Source organism: Vipera berus (genome assembly GCF_964194415.1).
Source record: "Vipera berus genome assembly, chromosome: Z".
In the NCBI taxonomy this organism is placed as follows: domain Eukaryota; kingdom Metazoa; phylum Chordata; class Lepidosauria; order Squamata; family Viperidae; genus Vipera; species Vipera berus.
This window is the reverse complement of record NC_138205.1, coordinates 81,736,415-81,762,258: the sequence shown is the minus strand read 5'-3', so window position 1 is coordinate 81,762,258 and position 25,844 is coordinate 81,736,415. Positions and strand designations below refer to the sequence as shown.

The 25,844-nt window shown below is 36.6% G+C and overlaps 1 protein-coding gene across 1 annotated transcript in view; it reads left to right on the top strand.

Moving 5' to 3' along the window:
• Positions 1-25,844, top strand: part of ANO10 (anoctamin 10) — a 62,830-nt gene that overhangs the window by 4,273 nt on the left and 32,713 nt on the right. The window contains exons 2-11 of the mRNA XM_081345076.1: positions 533-686; positions 3,425-3,619; positions 3,909-4,043; positions 11,738-11,857; positions 12,789-13,358; positions 15,406-15,461; positions 15,786-15,860; positions 16,760-16,942; positions 19,321-19,512; positions 20,508-20,636. Coding sequence (XP_081201202.1) covers positions 548-686; positions 3,425-3,619; positions 3,909-4,043; positions 11,738-11,857; positions 12,789-13,358; positions 15,406-15,461; positions 15,786-15,860; positions 16,760-16,942; positions 19,321-19,512; positions 20,508-20,636 — 1,794 coding nt within the window. The 5' untranslated portion in view covers positions 533-547. The remainder of the gene's footprint in view (positions 1-532; positions 687-3,424; positions 3,620-3,908; positions 4,044-11,737; positions 11,858-12,788; positions 13,359-15,405; positions 15,462-15,785; positions 15,861-16,759; positions 16,943-19,320; positions 19,513-20,507; positions 20,637-25,844) is intronic.

The following is a 25,844-nucleotide window of genomic DNA, read 5'->3' as shown; positions in this document are numbered from 1 at the left end:
TCCAATGTAAGTAATTCCTTATAAGAAACCATATCCAAACTCACTCCCATAGATACACCCTCTATCGCGTGAAAGAAATTCTTGACAGGTTTTCCAATAAAATGGCATGTGTCTTGTTTCTTGACTAGAAACTAAATCATTGAGATAAACTTCTATTTTAACATATCTAACATATTTGATACAAGGATTAACATACATTATGTTTCTCCAGTTAGGTACCTTGCAAATATTTTTATTTCAGGGTAATCTGCTGATAATTAGTGTAAAAATCTCAAAGCCTTAAAAGTCTGTAGCTCAGAGAATACCAGAATGAAGAGGGAAATAGGGTTCTTTGAAACAGCAGAGCTTGACTGAGAATATGTGGATAAACTGGAAGTGTCTTTTTTAAATTGATGGTAAAATTTTGCTGTTGCTGTACCCAAAAAAGAATGAAAGCAGACAAAAAGTAGTTGTTTTGTAGCAGTGTTGCCGTGAATATTACCATCTTTCACAACCACAAAACCTTTTTATTATTTTCTATTTATTTGATAAGTTGGTTGTCAAAAAGATGAAGATAAGCTGGTCTGCATATGATACATTTGAGGATAATTTCAAGCCTTTGGTGGTGGTTGAGCTTGCACAAAATACCAAAGATGAAACCAAAGAGTGGCTGATGCAGAAGATTGTAGGGAAGAAGAAGAATGGAGGTGAGTGCCCTTAGTTTTATAAGACAATTTATAAGCATTTTTTGTGAACATTGATTTATAATACACAATAGAAAAGTATGCATATGTGTAGGCAAAGAGATTTTTCAGGGTACTTTTAAACTTTTTTTTTTTTTTGCAGAGAGACTGTTCTATTTTGGAAATGTGAATCAGAGATGAATAAAAATAGTTTTGTACCTAACAGGAGAAGCAGTCCAAATGTTACAAATATATGGCACATGTGCCAGGATATGTGTTTTAAGTTATTCAGTTTGTCTGTTTCTCTGTAATACAAGAATTTATGCAGTCAAGGAATAAGTTTCAACTCCTGAAAAAATTAACTTCATATTTAGGAATTTACTTACAGTACAAACCCTTAGATTACGCAAGAAGCAACGGATTGAAACTAATCAGGGAGAGAAGCAACCTAGAACTAAGGAGAAATTTCCTGACAGTTGGAACAGTTAATCAGTGGAACAACCTGCCTCCAGAAGTTGTGAATGCTCCAACACTGGAAGTTTTTAAGAAGAGATTGGACAGCTATTTGTTGTCTGAAATGGTATAATTTTTCCTGCCTGAGCAGAGGGGTGGACTAGAAGACCTCCAAAGTCCCTTCCAATTCTGTTATTCTGTATGGCTTGATAAATTGCTTTATTGCAGATGACAGAAGATACATGCATATTGACACACACATACAGACACACACACATACACACACACACACACACACCGATTTAGGCTTTTTAAAAAATTAGAAATTCCACCTTTTGGAATCAAAAGAAATGTTATTTTTTTTCCTGGACCTAAGTTTAGAGATATTTATTAAACAATGCTTCCATCTAGTCTGAGGTTTCCATCTTGCCACCTTTAGACCTTTTTTTAGCTAAATTACATTTTTGAAAACCTTTTAAGAGCAACATCTAATTTTGAATGGTTGCTGAACAGAATTATAAGTCAGGGGCTACCTTCATAGAAACTGTGTGGGGAATCTTAAATGGGGAATGTTTTGCAAATAAGTGAAAATAGGGAAGAAATGGCTATCTTACCCATTTGCCTAGAACTTATATTTTCCTATTTTTTTAATATAATTGCAGCAACCAAATCAAATAAAAGAGTTAGTTTCCCTAATTCAGACCTCCTTTAATCCAAGAATTTCATAACAGAAATGACCCAATAAATGAAATGACTGTGTAATTAGTTTAATTTTATCCAAACATGTCTTGTGAACATAACTGTCATTCCCATTTTTAGGACTTTATATTGGTTAGACTTTAGGTTGGACTTTATATTGTTATCTTAGGTATCAACAAATTGAAATGGATTGAAATTGGATACTTCCATACAGAATATCATTCTCTATTACTCTGGACAGAAAAAGCTAAAAAGGAATGAGATTATTTTCTTAATCAGGAAGGACAAGCAAGAACAATATTTGGATATTCTGCAGCCAGTCATAATAATAATAAACCTTTATTGTCAAAGTACAACATGTGTACATTGAGATTAGCTGAGCCTCCCTCCCCGCCCCCCGTGCTCTCTCCCCCCAACACACAGTGACAACAAACCCTCCATCCTACCACACCATGTGAACCAACTACACCACACACCGGCCTCCCAAGTCAATTCTGCATAAGATTATGTCCCATTTAAAAGCCTAACAGCCCACGGATAAAAGCTATTTTTCAGCCTGTTGGTACGGCTGGCTATATTCCTATATCTCCTACCGGATGGTAGGAGAGTAAAGAGATACCGTCCAGGGTGTGAGTCATCCCTGAGAATCTTCCTCACTCTTCCAAGGCAACGAGCCCTGGCGAGGTCATCCAGTGGTGTCAGGGAACAGCCCACAATGTCTTGTGCTGTGCTCACTACCCTCTGTAATACTTTCCTATCCGCGGCTGTCAGACCAGCATACCAAACCACAATACCATACGAGAGGACGCTCTCTATAGTAGACCAGTAAAAGAGGGTCATTAGCCGTTGTTCTACCCTGTTCTTCCGCAAGACCCTAAGAAAGTGAAGCCTCTGTTGGGCCTTTCTAGCCACCTGGGTTGTGTTAACTTTCCAGGTCAGATCTTCACAGAGGTAGACTCCCAGAAATTTAAAGGAGGAAACTCTCTCTACACAGTTCTCTCCGATGTAAAGTGGGGCAGGTTCCTCCTTTTTTCTCCGGAAGTCTAACACCATCTCTTTCGTCTTGCCAATGTTTAGGTGCAAGTTGTTGTTACTACACCATATGGATAGTTTTTGTACCTCCGCCCTATATGCTGTCTCATCCCCACAGGCACATAAAGATAAACAACATCTATCATCAAAAGAAACAATCAAAAATCCAAAAAGGAAACCAAAAGACCAAAACACCTCTTCACCAGCAATCAACACTAGATAAACAAAGATTAACACCAGGATTAATACTAGACCAACAATCAAGAAATGACTATCTTACCCATTTGCCTAGAACTTATATTTTCCTATTTTTTTTAATATAATTGCAGCAACCAAATCAAATAAAAGAGTTAGTTTCCCTAATTCAGACCTCCTTTAATCCAAGAATTTCATAACAGAAATGACCCAATAAATGAAATGACTGTGTAATTAGTTTAATTTTATCCAAACATGTCTTGTGAACATAACTGTCATTCCCATTTTTAGGACTTAGCATAAGCTGTGTACATAATACACACAGTACATCCTCTTCACTATGACCTTAAATAATTAACTTGACTTGTTTTCCTTTTTTGAAGGAGCCCAACTTTTAGTTAAACCCTTGGTGGAGAAAGGAAAAGAGATTGAAGAAAGCAAGAACATATATCTTGTTGGAGCATCTTATTTAAGGCTGCTTCTAGGAGCGGAAACTGTAGGGTTGGTTAAAGAATGTAATGATAATTCAATGAGAGTGTTTTCATATACATCTAGAAAAAATTTTAAAGATTTTGCAGGTAAAAATAAAACAATTGTGAAATAATTTCAAGTTTCTTGCTATTTAGGAATCACACTGTTAACCATTTCAGGAAATATTGTGAAATAAATAAGCATAATGTTATTGGATAAATTTTGCTCAGAATACTAGCATTTTGTTAATGTTAATAATTAACAGTTTTAGAAAAGTGGAGAATATTTCCATTGCATATAGGATATAAGATTTTAGAATCCTCATGCAATTACTTTTGCTTGGAACTTGTCAAAATAAGAATGTACTTTTCAGCAATGCATTTCTTTTTTGTTTAGAGGACAATCATGATTTCCTTACAATGGCAGAATGTCAATATATTATCAAACATGAACTTGAAAATTTAAGAGCTAAAAATGAAAAGATGATCCCTGGCTATCCTCAGGCAAAGCTTTATCCAGGAAAGTCAATTAGTGAGTAATTTGTTCCTTTTGCATTGCATATATAATTACATTTTAAAATTAGAATATAAAAATCTTTGGTTCTTCATTTTAGAACATTGTATAATGTTGTAATGGTAAATACTGTCTGCACAACTCCCATAGCTTCAGTTATTTATTTATTGATCATCACATAGTCAGTCAGATATTCAGACTAGGTTTGGCATTTTTGTCTATCAAGTCCTTACCAAGGACCTGGGATAGGCAGATGTGGATATTTGATGGTATTATAGATATTGTTGCAGGATGGAAGCTGTTCCCAGGCCACCTTTTGCAGTTGACTTAATGGAGAATTTGTCAATTCCAATAGTGTTCAAGTGGTGCTCCAATTGTTTTGGGATGCAGCCAAGGTTCCTATTACTATGGGTATTACCTTTCCTTGCTTTTGCTACAGTCGTTCTGTTTCTATTTGTGGTCTTTGTATTTTGTTATCTTCTCCAGATTTTCTACTGAATCTACTATCCAGACTTTTTTGTTTTTCTTATTGACAATTGGGATGTTATGGATGTATTATGTATTCAAGATGAACAATGATTAATATTTATATGTTACTTATATGTAAGGTTGTAGGTCTATACATATATTGTATATAGTATGTTTAAATGTGTGTTATGTATGTGTACACTTTGAGAGCAAGCAACTTAATTTCATTTTTAATGTGTGCCATTGTGCCCACAGTAAAAAATGACAATAAAGGTTTATCTATCTATCTATCTATCTATCTATCTATCTATCTATCTATCTATCTATCTATCTATCTATCTATCTACCTACCTACCTACCTACCTACCTACCTACCTACCTACCTACCTATCTGGCAGGTGCCTGTTTGAATTCTAAAATCCCAGAGCAATTTGATTTCTTCATTTTCTATGACTTTCTTTATTTTATGGTCCCACCAGTATTTGCTTTCAGGCAAATGATACGTCTTACAGATCTTCCAATGCACCATTGTTGCTACTTTGTCATGCCGCTGCTATAGTTAGTTTGTGCAATCTTCTTGCAGCAACGTACCAGGTGGTCCACTGTTTCTTCAGCTTCTTTGCATAGATGGCACTTACTGTCTGTTGCTATCTTCTCAATTCTGGCTTTGTATACGTTTGTCCTTAAGGCTTGGTCTTGTGCAGCCAGAATTAGTCCCTCGGTCTCTTTCTTCAACTTTCCTGCTCTTAGCCATTGCCAGGCCTTGTTATTATCTGCTTTCTCTGTTGTTTTTTTTAATGTACTGGCCATATAGTCCTTTGTCTTCTCACGCCTCCATTCTGTTCTGCATTTGGTCTTTCTTGTAGTCCAGTTTGGTCAATAAGCCTTCCTGGCATACTAACATTAGTGCATCTTCTTCATTGTTCTTCAGTTATTCTTCCAAAACCCTTTTTTCTTCTTTTTCAGCTATCTAATGTACTTGCAATATTCCATGCCCACCTATTTGCCTTGGTAGGTAGAGTCTGTCAATGTTGCTGCAAGAATGAAAGGCATGATTCATTGTCGTTATTTTTCTGGTCTTCCTATCCATTGCTTTTAGTTCTGCTTGAGTCCAGTTCACTATTCCAGCTGTGTATCTAATGACTGGAACTGTCCAGGTGTTGATAGCTTTGATGATATTTTCTTCCCTTAGTTTGGACTTTTAACATCTTTATTCTCTTGATATTAAAGATTCACCTTTAATCTTTTTCTTGACTTCAGTGAGGTTGATGTTGTCAGATTGAAGGATTCTGAGGTATTTGTACTAATCATCACGCAGACTCTTAATTTTCATGGGGCATCTTGATTCCTTCAGTTTTTACTATTTTTCATTATTTGATAGTAAGTATGGCACATTTGTCCAATCCAAACTCCATTACAATATTTTGGTTATATATATGGGCAGTGTTGAGCAGCAATTCTATTGCAGGTGATGTTTTTCTATACAGCTTCAAGTTGTCCATATAAAGAAGGTAGGATAGTCTGACAGATGTTTTTGATGTTTGATAGCCATGGCCTGAGTTATTCAGTATTGTTGAGAGAGAAAACAGTGCGGTGACAAATACTAGTGGTGACAGTATATCTCTTTGGAAATATTCCTCTCTTGATATTAACCTCTCCCAGTCACTCACCATTGACCTGCAACAGTATCTTCCATTGTGCCATCGATCTTTGCATAAAGCTTCTGATGTTTTGACTGACTTCTGTTATCTCTAGACACTTGATTATCCAGTCATGTGGCAGAGAGTCGAATGCCTTTTTGTAGTCAATCCATGCTACACTCAGGTTGGTTTTCCTTCTTTTGCAATTTTCCCAAAATCATTTTGTCAATTAGGAGTTGATCTTTTGTTTGTCTGCTATTGGGTGTTTACTTTCTGCTCAGGTGGAAAGAGACTGTTTTCAACTAAATGCTGTTGGACAGAATCAGCTATCACACCAGTTAGCAATTTGAAAATTTTTGGTAAAGAGGTAATTGGCCTGTAGTTGCTTGGTGCTGCCCCTTTTGTTTGATCTTTCGTTATCAGTTAGGTTTTCCCGGAGGTTAGCCACTCTTCAATTTCACCTCCTTGTAGTATGTTGTTAAATTGTTTGGCAGTGAGTGGGTGTAGACTAGTTAGATGTTTCAAACAAAAACTATGCAATTCATCTTCACCTGGTGCTGACCAATTCTTGATCTTCCTTGCTCTTTTCTCTATTGTTTCTGCTGTTATTACTAGTTCTTTCATTTCAGCTTCTTTTTATTCTTATTCATCTCCTTTAACCAGGCTGTATTCTTGTTGTATTTCTTTGGGTTATTCCATACCTGTGCTCAGAACTGTACTACTTCTTCCTTGTCAGGTACTGACTGATTCGCTGCAGTCCCTCGATGGATTGTAGAAACATTTCTGGTTGGACTGAAATTGGAGGTTCTGTCTATAATTTGCAATTCGAGCTTCATATCTGCAGATTGCCTTGGCTATAGCTGTTATTTCTGCTTTATTACTTCCATACCTGCTCTTTCAATAGAATTTGCAGATCTAGGAAAACCCCCAGTTATGCACCAAGTCTCTCTGAGGTAATACTACCCCATCCAGAACTAAAGACGATAAATCTCCAGATCCCAGATCTCCACATCCTCTAAATATTATGAAAGGGAAGCCACAGCAGCACGGGTTATGAGGAATGGAGATGTAAAGCTGATTATCCTCAGCATACTGGTAATATCCTATCTTGTTGGGCCAGATGATATCATATAGTGATTTCATGTAGATATTAAAAAGGAGCAGAGAGAATGCTGTGTTCTGCAGCAGTGGCCATGGGCACCTGTCACACCAATTGGAACTGGCCATGGAGAAAGGAACTGAATTAGTGCAACACTGCACCACCCAATCTCAAATCCTGCAACCATTCCAAAAGGATACCTTGGTTAATGGTATTGAAAGTCACCTAGAAGTCAAGGAGAGCGAGGATGGATGCACTATCTCTATCCTGCTCTTGCCAGAGATCATGAACAAGCATGACAATCCTTTCTGTCCCATAACCTGAAACTCAACTGAAAGGGGTCCAGATAATCCATTTCATCCAGGACCTTCTGAAGCTGCAGCATAACCATTTCCTCCACTATCTTGCCTAGAAAGGGAAGATGGGAAAAATTGACTCAAGGTGGGGATCTAATTATGTCTTTTTAAGGAGGAGAAGCACAGCTTCCTTAAAAAGTGTCAGGTATACCCTGTCCCACAATGATGCATTAATCATTGTATGCAACTACCCAGAAGTCACCTTCCTGGGGGCTTTCAATGACAAGGATCTAATAAGTAATAAACACTACCTCAGGTCCAACAGGATCAAACTATTTCCAGATATCAACAGGGTAAGTCCATTCCCAGGGCTTCTGTAATGGACTTTCACCATGCTTGGACTCAGACCAAATCTGAGTGATTTTATATGTTAGGTATTGCACAAACTCCTTCGTGCAGTTCTGAAGAAAATATCTAAGCCTGCCTTGAGGAGGAATTGGATGACTTTGAACAGGGCCATCAGGTGACACTCTGTGAATGCAATAAGTGTGGAGAACTACTGGCATTTAATGCTCTTACTGCCACAAGTTTGGCCTTAATGGCACCTCTGATCTATGTTCGGTTGGATTTGTTCTTTGTTTTCCTCCAGCAGTGCTCTGGCTTCTGAGGCCATCCCAAAGGACAACAGATTGAAGTCCCTAGGACCATAAGCCTGGAAAACTCTGCTACCAAACCTGAGATGACCTCATGCAGGGAGGTTGCTAAAAAGGAGGATGGTTGGTACAGCAATTAGTCCCAATTGATCCTGCAAAATCCAGTCTCAAAAACATGGTCTTACATGCGGAAACTTGGAAAGCATGGCTCCTCATGGCTAAAAAAAGCTCCTGAATTACAACTGCCACCCCTCTATCCTGTGGCCTCAGTTGGTGCCAAACTAATATGAACAATATTGCCTGAGGCTGGATTAAAGCCCGATAAACTGGGAGCCAGTTTGGTCTAAGACACCAGACTTGAAAGTGGGAGACATTAGCTCTAGTCCCGCCTCACTCATGAAAACTGGTTGGTGAGCTTGGCCCACTTTTTCTCAGCCCAACTCACATCACAGGGTTACTATGGGAAAAAAAAGTAACAGTATTGTGTAACACCATTAATACGTATTCATATGCTTCCCCGTATTTCACTGATAGTATTGATACAATTTTTCTGTTTTTGATGAAATGATAAATGTCATCTGATTTTTGAAAAAAATTGCATCATGGGAGAAACTTTTAAAAATATGAAACATAGAACTTTAAATGCTTGCAGAACTTATTTTGTGAACTAATCAATCACTATAAAGAGACTTCCAATTTAAATTTAGAGGGATAAAATGCAGTACAGATGATCATCAACATATAACCATTTGTTTAGCAACCATTGGAAGTTACAGCAGCACTGAAAAATTACTTACAACCAGTTGAATGCTTGGCAACCAGCATGTATTTATGATGGTTGCAGCCTCTTGGCACCCTTTCCAGTTGGCTTCATGTCAATGTGGGAAGCCAGATTTGCTTAATGACCCCATGAATCACTGAAGAACTACAGTGATTCACTTAACAACCATAGCAAAAATATAAAATTGGGTACGAATTACTTAATTTTCTTCCTTGGGAAAGGAAATTTTAATTCCAACTATAGTTGTAAATTGAGGACTAATTATATACAGTATAAGATCTGACTTGTCAATACGTCATTATGATGCATGACATTTTGGATGTGGTTCTAAAATATTTATGGTTTCTTTACAATCATTGAATTAGAAGAAGTCGTTTAAGTCATCAATCCCCTACACTCCAGTCAATGCAAGAGTTCAAATTAGAACAATCATGACTAATTTCTATATACCATCTCTGTCTGAAGATATTCAATGAAAGGGGAGTTCTTCCCCACTCTCTAATCACTGGGCTAAATGTTATGTTAAGATGATGTGGTGGAATGTAGTCTAGATTCTCAGGAAGGAGTGTGTTCTAGAGAAGCAAAGGGGAAGGTTAGATAGTTTGTGTGGAGGAAGAGAGTTAAAATGGCTCCTCCCTCGGAATTCTCAAAGTATATATTTAATGGTGTGAATGGTCTGCTTTAGTTTGGCAAGATTTCTAACAATACATGAGGATCAATAAAGGAAACTGCTTGGAAGAACTTCAGTGTGTCTTTCTAGGCTTTTGGAGCATGACAGATAACTATTACTGGAATGGGCAGTATTGGGCTTCAGGATTTAGTGATTGTGGTGTAGAGCAGGGCTTTTCAACTTTTCCACCCATTGTACCCCTTTTAGGATATAGCAACATCCGAGTACCACCAGTCACCTAGCAAGGTATCAAAAACTCGATGACCCCCCCAAAAAGTAAAAAAGTGATGAAGTACAGGTAGTCCTCGACTTACAACAGTTCACTTAGTGACTGTTCGAAGTTACAATGGCCCTGAAAAAATTGCCTCCCAAGCCACAGCCGAGCAAGACAACTGCCTGCCTGCCTGCCCGGTGGCGCTCTTCCTCCTGTCCGAGGTTTTCATTGTTGTGAGCATTTTTGTTGCGGATTGGCAGTGTGGGGGGGTGTTTGGTTTTTATTCCCCCCCTCTGCTGGGTGGTTGCAGCAGTTTTTGGTCACTTCACATGACCCTGGGACACTGTGACCGTCATAAATATGAATCAGTTGCCAAGCATCTGAATGTAAATCACAAGACCCTGGAGATGGTGCAACATTCCACCTGATCAGCGCTTCTTCTGGGCTCAGCAGAAGTACCAGGATCAGCACCGAGCTCCAGCTGGAGCCTGGCGCTGATCCTGGTGTGTCCACTCAGCCCTGACAGCCCTGCAGCTCCAGCCGTCTCTCACTCCGGCTTTTGCGGTGTTGCCACTGGTTCAGCTCATTTCCCTCCCCGCTACCACTTTTCTAGGATGGTCGCGTACCACCTGCTACCTGTACCACTGGTTGAAAAGCCCTGGTGTAGAGAACAGTTTTCCTGACATTTCATTGACAATTGTGGCTGGCATTTTCAGAGGCAAAGATAGGCAACAAAATGGAATGACTGGGCTTCTGTCTTTACAGCCACATGTCTAATATCTGATTGGCATTTCAGAACTATACAGAGCACACAGTGGTGACTCTAGACCACAATCACTAAACTCTGAAACCAAACACTGCCTAACAGATAGATACCAACTGTGAAAGCCTACATCTGTATATTACTAGTAGAATCTATAGATTAGAATGTAGAATGTAGAATGTAGAATGTAGAATGTAGAATAGAATAGAATAGAATAGAATAGAATAGAATAGAATAGAATAGAATAGAATAGAGCTGGAAGGGACCATGGAGGTCTTCTATTCAGAAGGCAAGTTGTTCTACTGGTTGATTGTCCTCACTGTCAGGAAGTTTCTCCTTAATTCCAGGTTGCTTCTCGCTTTGATCGGTTTCCAACCATTATTTCTCGTCCTTCCATCTGTTGCTTTGGTGAACAACCTGGCCCTCTCTGCCTTGTGGCAGCCCCTTAGATACTGGAATACTGTTATCATGTCTCCCCTATTTCTTCTTTTTTTTTAGACTAGCCAAACCCAAGTCCTGCAGCCGTCCTTCGTATGTTTTAGTCTCTAGGCCTTTGATCATCTTAGTTGCTCTTCTTTGAATTTTTTTCCAAACTCTCAACATCTTTTTTGTGATATAGTGACTAAAACTGGTTGCAGTAATCCAGGTGTGGTCTTACTAGGGTTTTATAAAGCAGAACAAATACCTCGTGTGATCTTGATTCTATGCCTCTGTTTATATACAATCCAGGATTGTATTAGCTTTTTTGGTTGCTGCTGCACACTGCTAGCTCATAGTCAAGTGATCGGCTACTAGGACTCCAAGGTCCCTCTCACTGTTACTGTTTTTAAGCCAGATCTTACCCAATGTTTGGTTTTTCCTGCCTAAATGTAAAACTTTGCTTTTCTCCACATTGAAACTCATTTTGTTGGATAGGGCCCATTGTTCAAGTTTGTAAAGATCTTTTTGGATCCTGAGTTTCTCTTCTGGGGTATTGGCTACTCCTGTCAGTTTGGTGTCATCTTCAAATTTGATGAGTTTCCCCTTCAAGTTTGTATGTGGTCTTGTATGAGATTGGAAAAATGGGCTTTAATTATAAATAAGATCTTAAAACTCTTCAGAATTTAACAAATTTTTTATTTATTTCAGTGCGAAGGTTAACAACTAGTGGCATTCTGCTTCAGGTTTTTCCACTTCATGACCCAGACCATTTAAAGAAACTTGGACAAATATGGTATGAACAACTGAAAATTAGATACCAACCTTTAGGTAAGTTTACTGATTCTGGAAAAGAACAGACTCAGATTTGCATAGATTATGTAATTGTTAGGGGCTTCAGATTCACAAAGACTGTATGTTGAGTGAAAATTCAAGACCATATACGGCCTGTGTGCAAGAAGCAATATCAGAGAATACTGGCCTTTTTATTTGATTTTATTCTTTTCTGATACCATGTATGGGTATAGATATATTTTTTAGTGTGATGAACTGATACAAAATTGACATTCACAAAGGGAATTGAAGATTTTTTTTTTGCTTCCCAAAGGTGTTTTTTCAAGAGGCAACTGGACTTTCTTGTTTTTCTTTGAAGCCATTTCACTTCTCATCCAAGAAGCTTATTCAGCTCTGACTGGATGGTGGGGAATGGAAGGATTTATATTCCTTGCAGACAGCTGGTCATTTGCATTCTTTTAGAGAGTTGTTGAGACCATTTGGAGGTTTATCTGTGTCCTCAGAGTCACCTGAGTAATGCAAATGGCTGTGAAGCCTTCTTGGAACTGCTGAAAGGACTCTGTTGTAGTCTGGTGATAGATGATATCTTATCTCTCCCCTTTGGGACACCTTTGGGACAACCATGATCTGGATGACTGAGAATCTCCATAGACATTTTGCTATAAATATTAAATAGTTAGAAAATGCTTGAAATTGTATATAGCTGATAACTGCAATACAGTACTTACTAGGAACAGAGCAGTATGTAAAAGGACCCCATTTCCATTTCAGGAGATAAGGGCTTGGCTTGGCTTGACTTGATAAGTTAGGGAAATAGTAAGATGAAGATTTATAAATAGATTCATTATATAATATATTCATTATATAAATCCACTGAAGGCTAACCCCCATTTAGCTTCTGCTTTTGAACCAGGTTACTTAGGTATTGCTACCTAATGAATATGACTTTTTTTTTCCCCTCCCACAGATGAAATTCGCTGTTATTTTGGTGAAACACTTGCTTTCTATTTTGCCTTTTTGGAATATATCACATTTGCTTTAATTCCAATGGCAGTCATTGGGATCCCTTATTATGTTTTTGATTGGGAAGATTATGACAAGTATGTGCTGTTTGCAGCATTCAATCTGCTATGGTCTACCGTTATCCTTGAACTCTGGAAACGATCTTGTGCTGTCATGGCTTACAGATGGGGAACACTGATGATGAAGCGGCAATTTGAGGAACCGAGACCAGGATTTCATGGGGTTTTAGGTATTAATCCTGTCACTGGAAGAGAGGAACCCATATACTCCAGTTTCAAAAGACAGTTACGGATTTATTTTGTTTCACTTCCATTTGTGTGCCTTTGTCTCTGCCTTTCACTTCAAATAATGATGATTTATTTTGACTTGGAATTCCAAGCACGTTTATATTATGAAGAGAACCAAAATGAATTAAGCGCCTTGATATTATACATGCCCAGCATAATTTATGCTGTTGTGATTGAAATTCTAAATCGAATTTATAGATATGCTGCAGAATTCCTGACCTCATGGGGTAAGATTATTCCATCTTTTTCATGTATCTTGTTTACTGTTACTATTATATTAACATGTATTTATAATGCAATTACTTCCACTCTTGTATGATAGTAAAACTATCACAATTTAGATGCCAAGATAAAACCTGCAATGAAATAATTAGCGTGAAGGTATCTTGAAAGCATAACAACAGAGGATTCTCATTATTGGCAGTAGTTATCTTCAATAAAGTCACTGTGAACAATGAATTAGCAACTACTGTAACATCTGCTGGGAATATGTGTGTTGCTCCAAAGATGTTTGTTTTGTTTTGTTTTTGCTGCCCTCTGCATGTCCACGGATGACTGTGAAAGCACAATATCTATTAATTTTTTAGTTACAAATAAAATTTAACAAGTAGGCAAATTCACAAATACAGAATTTGTGAATAAGAAGAATCAACTGTATGGTTTCATGTGTTTTTTTAAAGAGCTGATAAAAAAATTACTAAGCCTAAAACAGGGGTGTCAAACTCAATTTCATTGAAGGCCGCATTAGCATTGCGGTTGCCCTCAAGGGGCCGGGTGGGTATGGCCAGGGTGGGCGTGGCCTACTGGGTGGGTGTGGCTAGAGTGCGTATGGCCTACTGGGTGGGCGTGGCCAGCTCTACATCGTTCGCATCAAGGGTGCCTATGGGGGCCTGGGCAGGAGTGGGACAGATCTGAGGGTCTCTGGCAGAAGGTGGGTCTCTGGGCCAGGGCCAAGGCAGTGGGGGCCGTTCCCTCACTGTTTCCAAGATGGCTTTGCGGGCCACATGAAACCACTTCATGGGCCGGATCCGGCCCCCGGGCCTTGTGTTTGACATGTCTGGCCTAAAACATTGAAATTCAATGTTCTTGTTTTGTGATAGCTAAAATATCCATCTTGTTTGGATTTTTTTTTTTAGGGAGTTGATATCTATGAAACCAACACTGCCCTATTAGTTTCAACAATTTAAAGGCAATACAGACTCTTAATTATCTGGAAATGAAAGTTCTGTTATTTTATAATAATCACTATAAAATAAAATTTGGATAGATTTGTGGGAATTGAAACTTGCCTTATAACGGATGATGCAGAGTTTGAATCTAGAATGGTAGAGAACTGAAGTTCAAATACCTTTTCAGTTATGAAGCAAATTGCCTTTGGCAAGTTACAATTTAATTCTAATCATTCTAGATTGGGCAAGGTAAAAAGTTATTTGAGTCCATTAAAGTTTTGGAATAAAATATAACTTTGAATTTAACAAAGTTGATAGTGAAAGCTTTGCTACCAGGGTAATTGCCCTATTCTTGCTAATTCCCTCCTACCTAATTTTATTTTAAAAGGCTTTTCTTCTAAAATAGCTTGATCTAAAATTATTTTAGTCACACTTTATTTAGTTCAAGGCTCACATATGGATTGTCAGACTATTTTAAAACTCAATGTAGTTTTTCTTTCTAGTAGTATGGACTCTAGATTACCGAAGTTGATAATGCATCTTCTTAAAATCTCATGTTTAAAATCATTCTCTATAATAAGAAAAAGAAGAAGAAGTTTTCTTTATTAGGAAATAGTTATTGCTTCACTATTTTTAGAAAGATTCCTTGATTAAGACTTTCTGGGCTATTGAATAAAAGTCAGATTGTTAATACTCTTTAATAATTGACAGCCTCAGTAAAAAAGATGTTAACTTTGAATGTACTGTTTTTAATGTTTTGTTTAAATATTTAATGCATACTGTAAATTTGTAAACCTCACAGTAATATGAATAGAAAACCTTAGTGAAAAAAACACTCACCTCCTTATTTTGATAGACCTATAGTAACCTTTACTGTATTTAGTTGTACTATTTTATTTTCATGTTTTTGTTTCAGTGTAATCAAGTTGCCTTGGTGTAATCAAGTACACACATGATATAAATATTATATTTTTAATATACATTCTGCAGTTTCTCATACTTTTCATTTTTACATTCATTCTTACCTTTATTTAAAGACAAAATGTTTCACTTACTATAAATAGTCTAATATTTTCACTAATTGCAATTTTTTATTAAATTTCAGAAAACCATAGATTGGAGTCTTCATATCAGAATCATTTAATTTTGAAAGTCTTGGTGGTAAGTATAATTGAGGCATTTTGCTTCTGTTTAATAATACCCCTGAGAAAGCCAACTGAAATGAGTTTGACTCCAGAGATTACTGTTTTTGGTCAGAAAAGGCTTTTGTGTATTGTGGTTACTTGATTGGAGTAGCATTGTAAATCTTGGGAACCACATTTAGTTCATACAAATATTTTCTGCATTAAACTTCTTTCTCCAACTAATTAAAATTAATTATACACAGGGTTATATGTATGTATGTGTTGTCATATGAATCATACATTACTATTTCTGGATAACTGATAGAATGCCTTTTTAATTAATTTTCTATTTTTTTTGCAGTTCAACTTTTTAAATTGCTTTGCCTCTTTATTCTACATTGCATTTATCTTAGTTGACATGAAACTTCTGAGACAGGTAAGTTTTGTGGACAAATGTTCTAAAAATCAACTTAGATGATTTTCCTTTGTAAATATAAACTATTGCTCAATCTTGAATGGTTTGGGTTAAGAAATTCGAAGAACTATTTTCCTGTCATAAAAAAATCTTATGTTTACATTTGCACTGATTTATTTGCTCACTGAAAGAACTACTGAAGTGTGTTGTTATAAAGGCTGTTTTAGTTTGTGTTCGCTTGTATCAAATTTGTAAGAATGCTCTTAATTTACTAAACAATGTTCCATGAAAGTAACACAATTTTGCCAACACTTCTCTTTGTAAATTAAGATTTGCTAAGATCATTTCTGTCATAGAACATTAATCTGCATATAGAACATTTGCAGAGTTCAGTGCCTTCATAAAATATAAACTTTTAAAATATATGCACATGTCAGGCTTCATGAATGGGGGAGAAGCAGTAAAAGTGTTGTAATGGAATTTAAAATAAGCTCTATTTACAATGGAATTTTACAATAATAATAGTTGAACTTGAGGCATTTTTTTAAATTATCTACTAATATATTTTTCTTCAGAGAATGATTAATTCAGTAAGGCTCCTGAAAGGTAATTGATACCAGGTCTGCAAATGAGTTATTTATATTATTATTGCTACACACATCTCTTATATCAACCTCAATACAAAACCTGGATTAATTCAATATATTTTTAAATGTTTATATCAGCACTGTTTGCTGGAATTCACTTGATCCTTTCATTGGCTGTAAATATCGTTGCTAAAAATCAATACATATGGCCACCCACCTGGCAAATGTGATTTTGGGTTGTTAACAACACTATAAAGCAATAGAAAAAGCAGTATCAATCACACAAAAGATGTTGAACACTGTTTAATTTTGATTTTTTAAATTTTCTTAAAGAGCTTGGCAACTTTACTAATAACTTCACAAGTCCTTAATCAGTTTGTGGAAGCTGCACTGCCTTATTGGCTCCAAAAAAGAAGGAATAAAACAGTAGAGAAAAAGGTGAAAGCCCTGGAAATAGATACTGATATGTCTTTATTTGAACAAGTTAATCTGGAAAAGGGGATGGATACTTACTTGGTAAGCTATGCTCTCTCCTTTCTTTGAATCCTATTAGATTTAATTCAAGTTTATTCAGTCAGTGTTTGTCAAAATTGCATAAACATGTAGCTTTATAAAACATTGCTTGGCCATATTTATATTAGTTGTGCCTAAAGCTAATCTGATTTATGAATTGTAGATTATAAAAACACTTGGATTTTGATATGCCAGGAGAATTCAGTTGGAATATAATGTACACTGATTTAATCCAAAATTCCATCTTGTTTACCTGCTTTTGTAAGTTTAGATGTCTATGTCAGAATCCATTTATATCACATTCATAAATGTATGTTTAAAACATTATCCCCGCCCCATGGATTCTGCCATCTCCCGAGGAAGGAGGAGCGCATGTGGATTCAGCCTGCCTTAGGTTATTTCAAAGACCAAGGGAAACCTTTTGAACTGGGGGAACAAAGGGGAGGGTTAGGGAAGAAGGCATCTGGCCTGTGTCTCCATTTGAATCTGTAAAGGAAGAAGGCAATAACCATAAAGATTCGAAGTTCCCTTTTTCCTACGAAAGGGATGACACGAAGTAAAATGATGGGGGGCTGACCAAATGGGGTTGAGGGAAGGAGGGTTGAACCGGGAACTCTTTATAAAGTTTCAATCTGTAAAACAATACCAAGTCCTGTCTTGTATTTCCACAACCAAGCATGTCCTAGTAAAAATTCCTTTTGGACTAGAACTGACTCCAAGAGTTTTTGTTTTCCTAAGACATGGATTGGGGTGGCTCCTGACAGTCTAGTCTATACCTGGCAAGTAAATTTTAATGTTTGCCCTCATGAATCCAGACATGAATATTCCACTAGTAATATTTGGGGTTTTTTTCTTCATTTTTTCCCTTTGGACACAAACAGAGAAAGACTTGTCCCAATGGCTTTCATTAATGGGAAAAGTTAATTTTGGGGGGGGGGGTGTTAGGTCATTTTTGTCACTCACTTTTTAAGAGTGTTTAATTTAGGGTTGTATTTAATAATAATGATAGTAATATAATATAAGAAAAAACCTCAAGGAAACTGTAGGCCCGCTAAAGGGAGAAGATGGTAAGGAAATTACAGGTAACAGGGAGAAAGCAGAGCTGCTTAACTCATATTTTGTATCAGTCTTCACACAAAAAGAAACTACAGCCCAACATATCAAAAAAATCCACTACAAAAGACATATCAGAAACAAAAATTAAAATAAGCAAGAAAATGGTAAGGGAGCACCTATCCAACCTTGATGAATATAAATCACCGGGACTAAACAGGCTACATTCCAGAGTTCTGAAAGAACTGGCAGAAGTTATCTCAGAACCGTTGCATCACATTCTCCATAAATCCTGGAGCACTTTGGAAGTACCAGAGGATTGGAAAAGAGCTGATGTGGTCTCCACCTTCAAGAAAGGAAGGGGAAAAAAACAGACCCAAGAAACTACAGACATCAATACCTGGGAAAATCCTAGAAAAGATGATCAGAAAATAGATCTGCAAACAACTAGAAGCAAACAAAGTCATAACTAGTAGCCAGCACAGGTTTGTCAAAAAAGAGATCATGCCAAACCAATCTCATCTCATTCTTAGATAAACTAGTAGACCAGCGAAACTCAGTGGACACAGTAAACTTAGACTTCAGTAAGGCATTTGACAAGGTAGACCACAACCTACTCCTTGGTAAAGAAAAGGTGGAATAGACAATATCACTACCAGATGGATCTGTAACTGGCTAACAAACTGTACCCAATGAGTAATCCTCAATGGTACTACATCCAGATGGAGAGAAGTAAGTAGTGGTGTACCACAAAGTACCATTCAATATCTTCATCAATGACTTAGATGAGAGAATAGAAGGGCAACTCATCAAATTTGCAGATGATACCAAACTAGCAGGAGTAGCCAACACCCCAGAAGACAAACTCAGTGAGGACAATCAACCATTGGAATAGCTTGCCCCCAGAAATCGTGGGTGTCCCATCACTGGAGATTTTTAAGAAGAGGCTAGACATCCACCTGTCTGAGACATTATAGGTTCTCCTGCTTGAGCAGGGGGCTGGACTAGAAGACCTCCAAGGTCCCTTCCAGCTTTATTCTATTATTATCATTGAATGTTGCTGTACTTTAGGGAAGGAAATTAATTGGATGACTCCTAGTGTTAGATGTAATACATTCTCTCATGCAGCAGTGTCTTGGTACTTTTGTTTCATGTGAAATGAATGCTTAAATAAGATTAATTGGACTTCAAATAGCAGTAATTTAGAATGGATAATCTTTTAATCTTATTCTCCACTTCCATCTTTGTAATTAGTTAGCCATGTACATAAATTTTGCCAAGTGTTATAAAGCTGCTTCTAATCTGAAAATTATTGTCTTTCTTTTCAGGGTACTTTTGATGATTATTTGGAGTTGTTCTTACAGTTTGGTTATGTGAGCCTTTTTTCATGCGTCTATCCTTTGGCTGCTGTTTTTGCTGTGCTAAACAACATCACTGAGATGTATTCTGATGCCTTAAAAATGTGCAGTGTTTTTAAACGCCCATTTTCAGAGCCTGCTGCAAATATAGGTGTATGGCAGGTAATCCATGTAAATAATTATGCTTTCTAGACTTCATAGATGTTATTAGCATCGAGAAGATTAGGTCAAGTATAAGTCAAGGTTGACCATAGTTTGTTTCCCCCAAAGCTAATTTTCTTTCCCTCTTTTTTCCCCTTTAGCTTCTGAGGTCCTGGGGAACTGTGGCAAATAACACAGTGATTTCATTGCATGGGTGGGACAATTTCTCATCCCTTTTTAAAAAATCTGGAGACCTACAAATAAAAGAAAGTAGATAAGCAAATCACTTTTCCATTGCCCTCAGTTGAACAAATGTCTTGGATCTCAGCTGTCATAGTTAGGATATCTCTGTTTCTATTTTGTTTTATTATTTATTCTCTATGTTATAAAATAGAATGTCTCTCTATTACATTTTGATCCCACCCTCTCATCTGCAAAAAAGCTGGAAACCTGATGCTTTAATAAAAAAACAACACTGTAAATAAGATTGAAAAAAGATGCAAATAAATCAGCATTACAGGGCCATGACACGTTTTCATATTTCAGATGCTCTACTAATGACTCAGATCCTCATGGCATTATGGAAAAATAAGACACTAAGAAGACTTAAGATGTTGGGAGGAATATATTTCACAGAATGTGGGCTACCATTGAATAAACCTAGTAACCTGCCAGGGAAGATGAATCTAAAACATTCTTTCGGATCATTTAAATATGAGAAATAGATTCCTTCTGGAGAAAATGGTTCTTTAGCTAATTTAGCTTAGGCTTCATAGGTTATAACCATCACTTCGAATTGCATAGAGAAGCCACCTGGCAACCAAAGCAACACAGACAATATAAGTGTAGCAATGCCGTAATTATGCAGATTCTTATCTAGTTGTAGGTAATTATACCAATATTAAACAAAATATTAAACAAATAATAATTATACAAATATTAAACAAAAGAGTATCAGAAAATAATGTGATCGTAGTTAATACATTCTATTTTTTTTATTTCCTTATTTCTTTTAGATGGCTTTTCAAACTATGACTGTAATCTCAGTTATTACCAACTGTATCCTAATTGGCATGTCACCTCAAGTAAATGCACTCTTCCCAGATTCAAAATCTGAACTTATCATAATTGTAGTTTTGGCAGAGGTAAGTCAAGGTTTAAATATTTCTTATATTTCGGAAAAAGTGACTATGGATTACATATACTTTCTTGATAGGTTATAGGTGACTGCAAAAGCGGTATTATTGAAAACATCATTTCTTGCTGTTTAATATATCCAACTAGGAAAAGACAAGAAAGCAAGGCTGAGAGCAACTGTTGGAAGAGTTAAGAGTTTATATCCACAAATTCACTATAAGTAGTCATCAACTTACTACCAGTCACCTAGCGATTGTTCAAAGTTATGAAAAATTAAGAAAACATTTCTTTACAAGACCATCAATTGTGTAGCCCATGAATAAAAATAAATTATTTTGTTTTGTTTTATTTATATGATTTATATAGCCATCCATTTCTCACAAGTCACTCTTGGCATCTTACAAGATTAAAACCCACCAAATATAACTCTCTGGTTAAAGAAAAGCCACATGAGTATTTATGAAAATAGAAAATAACTAGTTTTCTAGTTCAAGATGGCTGCATAAGATAACTGCCATTACTTGTCCAAACTTGAATCAAAATCATTAATTATATATGCTTCTTGAGTAAAGCCTAATTAAAAGTATTTTGTAAATTCTTCTAAAACTTGTACTGAACTGAATTGTTGATCTGTTATGTTTAGATAACATATGTATAAATTGTTCTTACAAAATGTTTGTTATAAAATGATTAATCTTAACTTCATAATTATTGTTACAATATATTTGCATAAAATAATTTCATAAATGCACTCACTAGCATTGTCCTTGGCTCATTCATTTTAATAAATTGATTGAGTTCTACCATAAGGGGGCGTGTGAATATACTGTACAAGCTGTTACTTAATTGAATTCTTGTTTTCCATGAACTCGTAATACTATGAATGTCAAATGAAAACATTAATAGAATTAGGAAAAATAGTCTCAAGTAAAAGAACTTAATAAAAAATTGAGTAATACAATTCTGTCCATATTTACTCAGAAGTAAACAATGCAATCAGTGAAATGTAACTACTTAGTAAAGTCAAACTTTAAGTACACTAATTAGTCATTAATAAGCTAATTTAATCTACATTTATCATAAATCCCATAGCCTAGAGTAGTGGTTCTCAACTTTTTCTTCACTTTAAATACCTTTTGTGACCGCTGCCATGGACTCCCAAGACTTAACTCAAGATTTAAATCATAACATTTTTTTCAAGCCTTCGTATCCTGCCAGGGGTCTGTGGACCACGGGTTGAGAACCAATGGCCTAGAGATTTCTATAAGTGCCTTTGGAAATGTGATTTTTTTCAAAAAATGTATTGGAATATAATTCATAATATATTCATTATTAAGAAAAGAAAGAATGAAATCAATTCAGCTGTTACTTTTAAAAATGACTAACTGTAGCTCCTTTACTTTTCAGCTCCTATACTTGTAATATTCATTTTCCATTTCTCTAGACCCTTCCCATTCTTACTTCACTTCAAAGCTATTTTCCTTTTCATAATAATTAGAATTTCCACTGGCATTTGATGAGTGTGCTGTCATCACGTATCTCTGTATCATTCCACTAGTTCATTTTGACAAAGAACTATAGATGAAAAATAAATATGAGAGGTTTTCTCTGAAAAAGAAAGCCATATTTAATGTTAACTATAATATCTCATTCTATTACGCTTTAAAAGGGACGTGGTGGCTCAGTGGGTTAGGACGCTGAGCTTGTCGATCAGAAGGTCGGCAGTTTGGCGGGTCGAATCCCGAGTGCCGCGTAGCAGAGTGAGCACCTGTTACTCGTCCCAGCTTCTGCCAACCTAGCAGTTCGAAAGCACATAAAAATGCAAGTAGAAAAATAGGGACCACTGTGGTGGGAAGGTAACAGCGTTCCGTGCGACTTTGGCATCTAGTCATGCCAGCCACATGACCACGGAGACGTCCTCGGACAAGCGCTGGCTCTTTGGCTTTGAAACGAAGATGAGCACCGGCCCCTAGCGTCAGAATTGACTAGCACGTATGTGCGGGGGAACCTTTACCTTTTTATTACGCTTTAGTCTTTCCTATCTTTTATTATACTGGAGACCTTGCAATAAGCAAGGACTTTGAAGGACTTTGCTCCTGCAATGATGAACCATCAGGATTCTCATAAAGAGTTATTTTAATTAATGAAACTGATTTATAGCTGATACGTTTTCTACTTCAAATAGTTTCATGTTTTCCTCTTTTTATACTAATATAACTTCTTGTTTTGTCAAAAGGTTTTGTTTTATTTTTCTGTCCTTTTTCTAACTATCTTACAACTGTCTTAGGCAAAAAAATCTGTGAAATGTTTTCTCTATACATTCTTAAAATATTTTTAGAAGTTGAATGCATTATATTAAAATTTTATGCATCCCCCCACTTTCTTTTTTTTATTCAGGAAATTATTTAGAAAAGCATTGTTTTCCTGGAACTTGTTTTCATGGGCCTTCCTGGAATCAGCATGTTTGATACCAATTACAAATGTAGGATTTCCCTTCTCCATCCATTAGCTAATAGAGAAAGACAATTTGCAGTATATTTAATTCCTCCAGTCATACTAATTAATATTGAAGATGAAATTGGCAAAGCATTTCTTTTGTTGGCAGATCTAGCACAGGATAGAATATAGAAAAATTGATAAGATTAAGAAAAGGATTTTTTGTTGTTTGAGGAGCCACAGTGTACTATTTGCCCCAAAGTGCAGTGTTTTCCGTTAAAATACTTGCTGATATGAAAGTGTAGACTGTAAACATAAGTATTTTGGCTGTCTCTAGCATTAAAGGATTTAAGAAGTCTATAATAAAATTGTTGTAAGAATACACTAAATTAGATATCCAAGGTAATAGAGAAGCATGGAATAAGAGATGTGTGGTATCAAACATTAATAGATGAGCATTTTGGTATTTGTTATATTTCTTCATAAAACAAAAATTGTTGGGTTCAAATAATAGTTGACAATGTGGCACTCAATATAAAGCATTGGCTCAATGATTGTTTATGTGTGGCTTCCTTTGAGGCAGATGTTATTTCATTTATTAATTTTCCCCAGGAATACTGTTGTTGTTTTTTTCAAACATTTAAACCTGAAAATTACCTGGAGGTCAGTAAAAATGGATATTGCATCTATTTATGACTGCAGCAAGGGACGTGGTGGCTCAGTGGGTTAGAACACTGAGCTTGTCCATCAGAAGGTCGGCAGTTTGGCGGGTCGAATCCCGAGTGCTGCATAGCATAGTGAGCGCCTGTTACTCGTCCCAGCTTCTGCCAACCTAGCAGTCCAAAAGCAAGTAGAAAAATAGGGACCACTACGGTGGGAAGGTAACATCATTCCGTGCGCCTTTGGCATCTAGTCATGCCGGCCACATGATCACGGAGATGTCCTCGGACAAGCGCTGGCTCTTTGGCTTTGAAACGGAGATGAACACCGGCCCCTAGAGTTGGAAACGACTAGCACGCATGGGCGGGGGAACCTTTACCTTTACCTTTATGACTGCAGCAGCAGCAGCAACAACAACAATAATAAATACAAATATATAGGAACACATTCTCCATCAGTTATAAAATGCACACATTTTCCAACAATTGTTACGTGATTAAAATAAGCTACTTATACTTCAAGTGCTACTTGTAGTATAATTAGAGATTTAAATTGCATGCACAGTTTACATGCTTAAAGTCACAGTTCACACTAAGTATTCATATGCTGATTTGATTTTAAACAATTTACTGGAAAATAGCAAGTAGTCATACACAAAGGCAAGCTGATTATTCAACAATTGCATACATATTCTGGAAATGCCTTGTTTGAAAACCAGGTTGTTAAAGAACTCAATCCAGAATAAAAAACTGGGTCCAGAGATACAGATAATCCTTGATTTATGACCATAGTGAAGTTTATTCATTACAGTTGGACTTCAGGATGGCCGTTAAGTAAACATGTGGTTCCTCAGGCAGGGGAGACTCTGGGATCCTAGTGCAGGGACAAGCCTACCTGCCTCACTCCTCCCAAGGCCTTTCCCCTACCCCCTGATATATCCCATGTTCTTCTTGTCCCTCGAGATCCCCAGAGCAGCTTGGACCTCCTCTCCACCCCTGTCACAGTCACACATTTACCTTTCAAAGCACCCAGGAAGTAGGAGAGGAAAGGAGGGCAGGCTGTTCCATTGCTAGGCCACATGGCACAATCCCACAAGTGGTTGTCTTTTTCTGAGTGCGGCTGCAAACTCCTGCCACCCAGTGACCCATGCAACCTAGCAACTAAGGAGTTTGTAACTGTGCAGCATGATCATGGAAGCACTGGTTGAAGAAATGACAGTGACTTGTGGAATCCCAGCCACAGAGAGGTTGCTTTGCTTCTCTGAGGTTGGGATCCTACAAGTAGCTGTCATTTTCCAAGCAACAGAGAGCTTTGCTTTTAAAAGCTTTCCAAGCTTATGGAGAACTTTGTTTTTCTTTATGAAAGAAACCAAACCTGTCAACTTTCCAAGCAACAGAAAGCTTTGGTTTTCTTCACAAAGATAACCAAGGCTCTCTGCTTTCCAGAAATGGAGAGCTTTACTTTTTCCTAATTTAATCATATATTTCAGATACAAAGTATATTTCAGAGACTGAATACATATTTTACTAGGTTGACATGCAGTAGTTTGTTTCTATAGACTTTTAAAATGTTTAAATTAAATCCTAATTGATTTACTTGTGAATTTGTTGCTTCTGAATTTCCTGACGGCTCTAGTGATGTTCCTGTTTTAATCATTTTGAGAAATACATACTTATTGCAGGGAAGTATGTATTTTTGTATTTTCCTCTATTGTAATCTGAATTAGAACAGGATTTCATCCAGTTACAAGGAAATGTTAGAGTTAAAAACAACTAACGGTAGTGGAGAAACTACTGAGAATTGCAAAGTGTTCTATATTCTTACATTCATTCTTTTAAGTGCTACAGGAGGGATGAAGATGGACCTGACTTTTCTCCTGGTTTGGGGGCTGAGAGTAGGAAAGAACCCCATTCACATCTGTTGACTGTAATGTTTTCTTGGCTACTGTGAATATTAGTGTTTGTAATTGTTTTTATTTAATATTGCTTGCCATCTAGTGTTATTTGTTGAGAAGGTAACTTTACAAATTAATTAAATACTACTTATTTATTTATACTGTAATTATTCATAATGCTTCCATAGTATCATTACACCATATTTATCTTACTGTAGCTTTATAT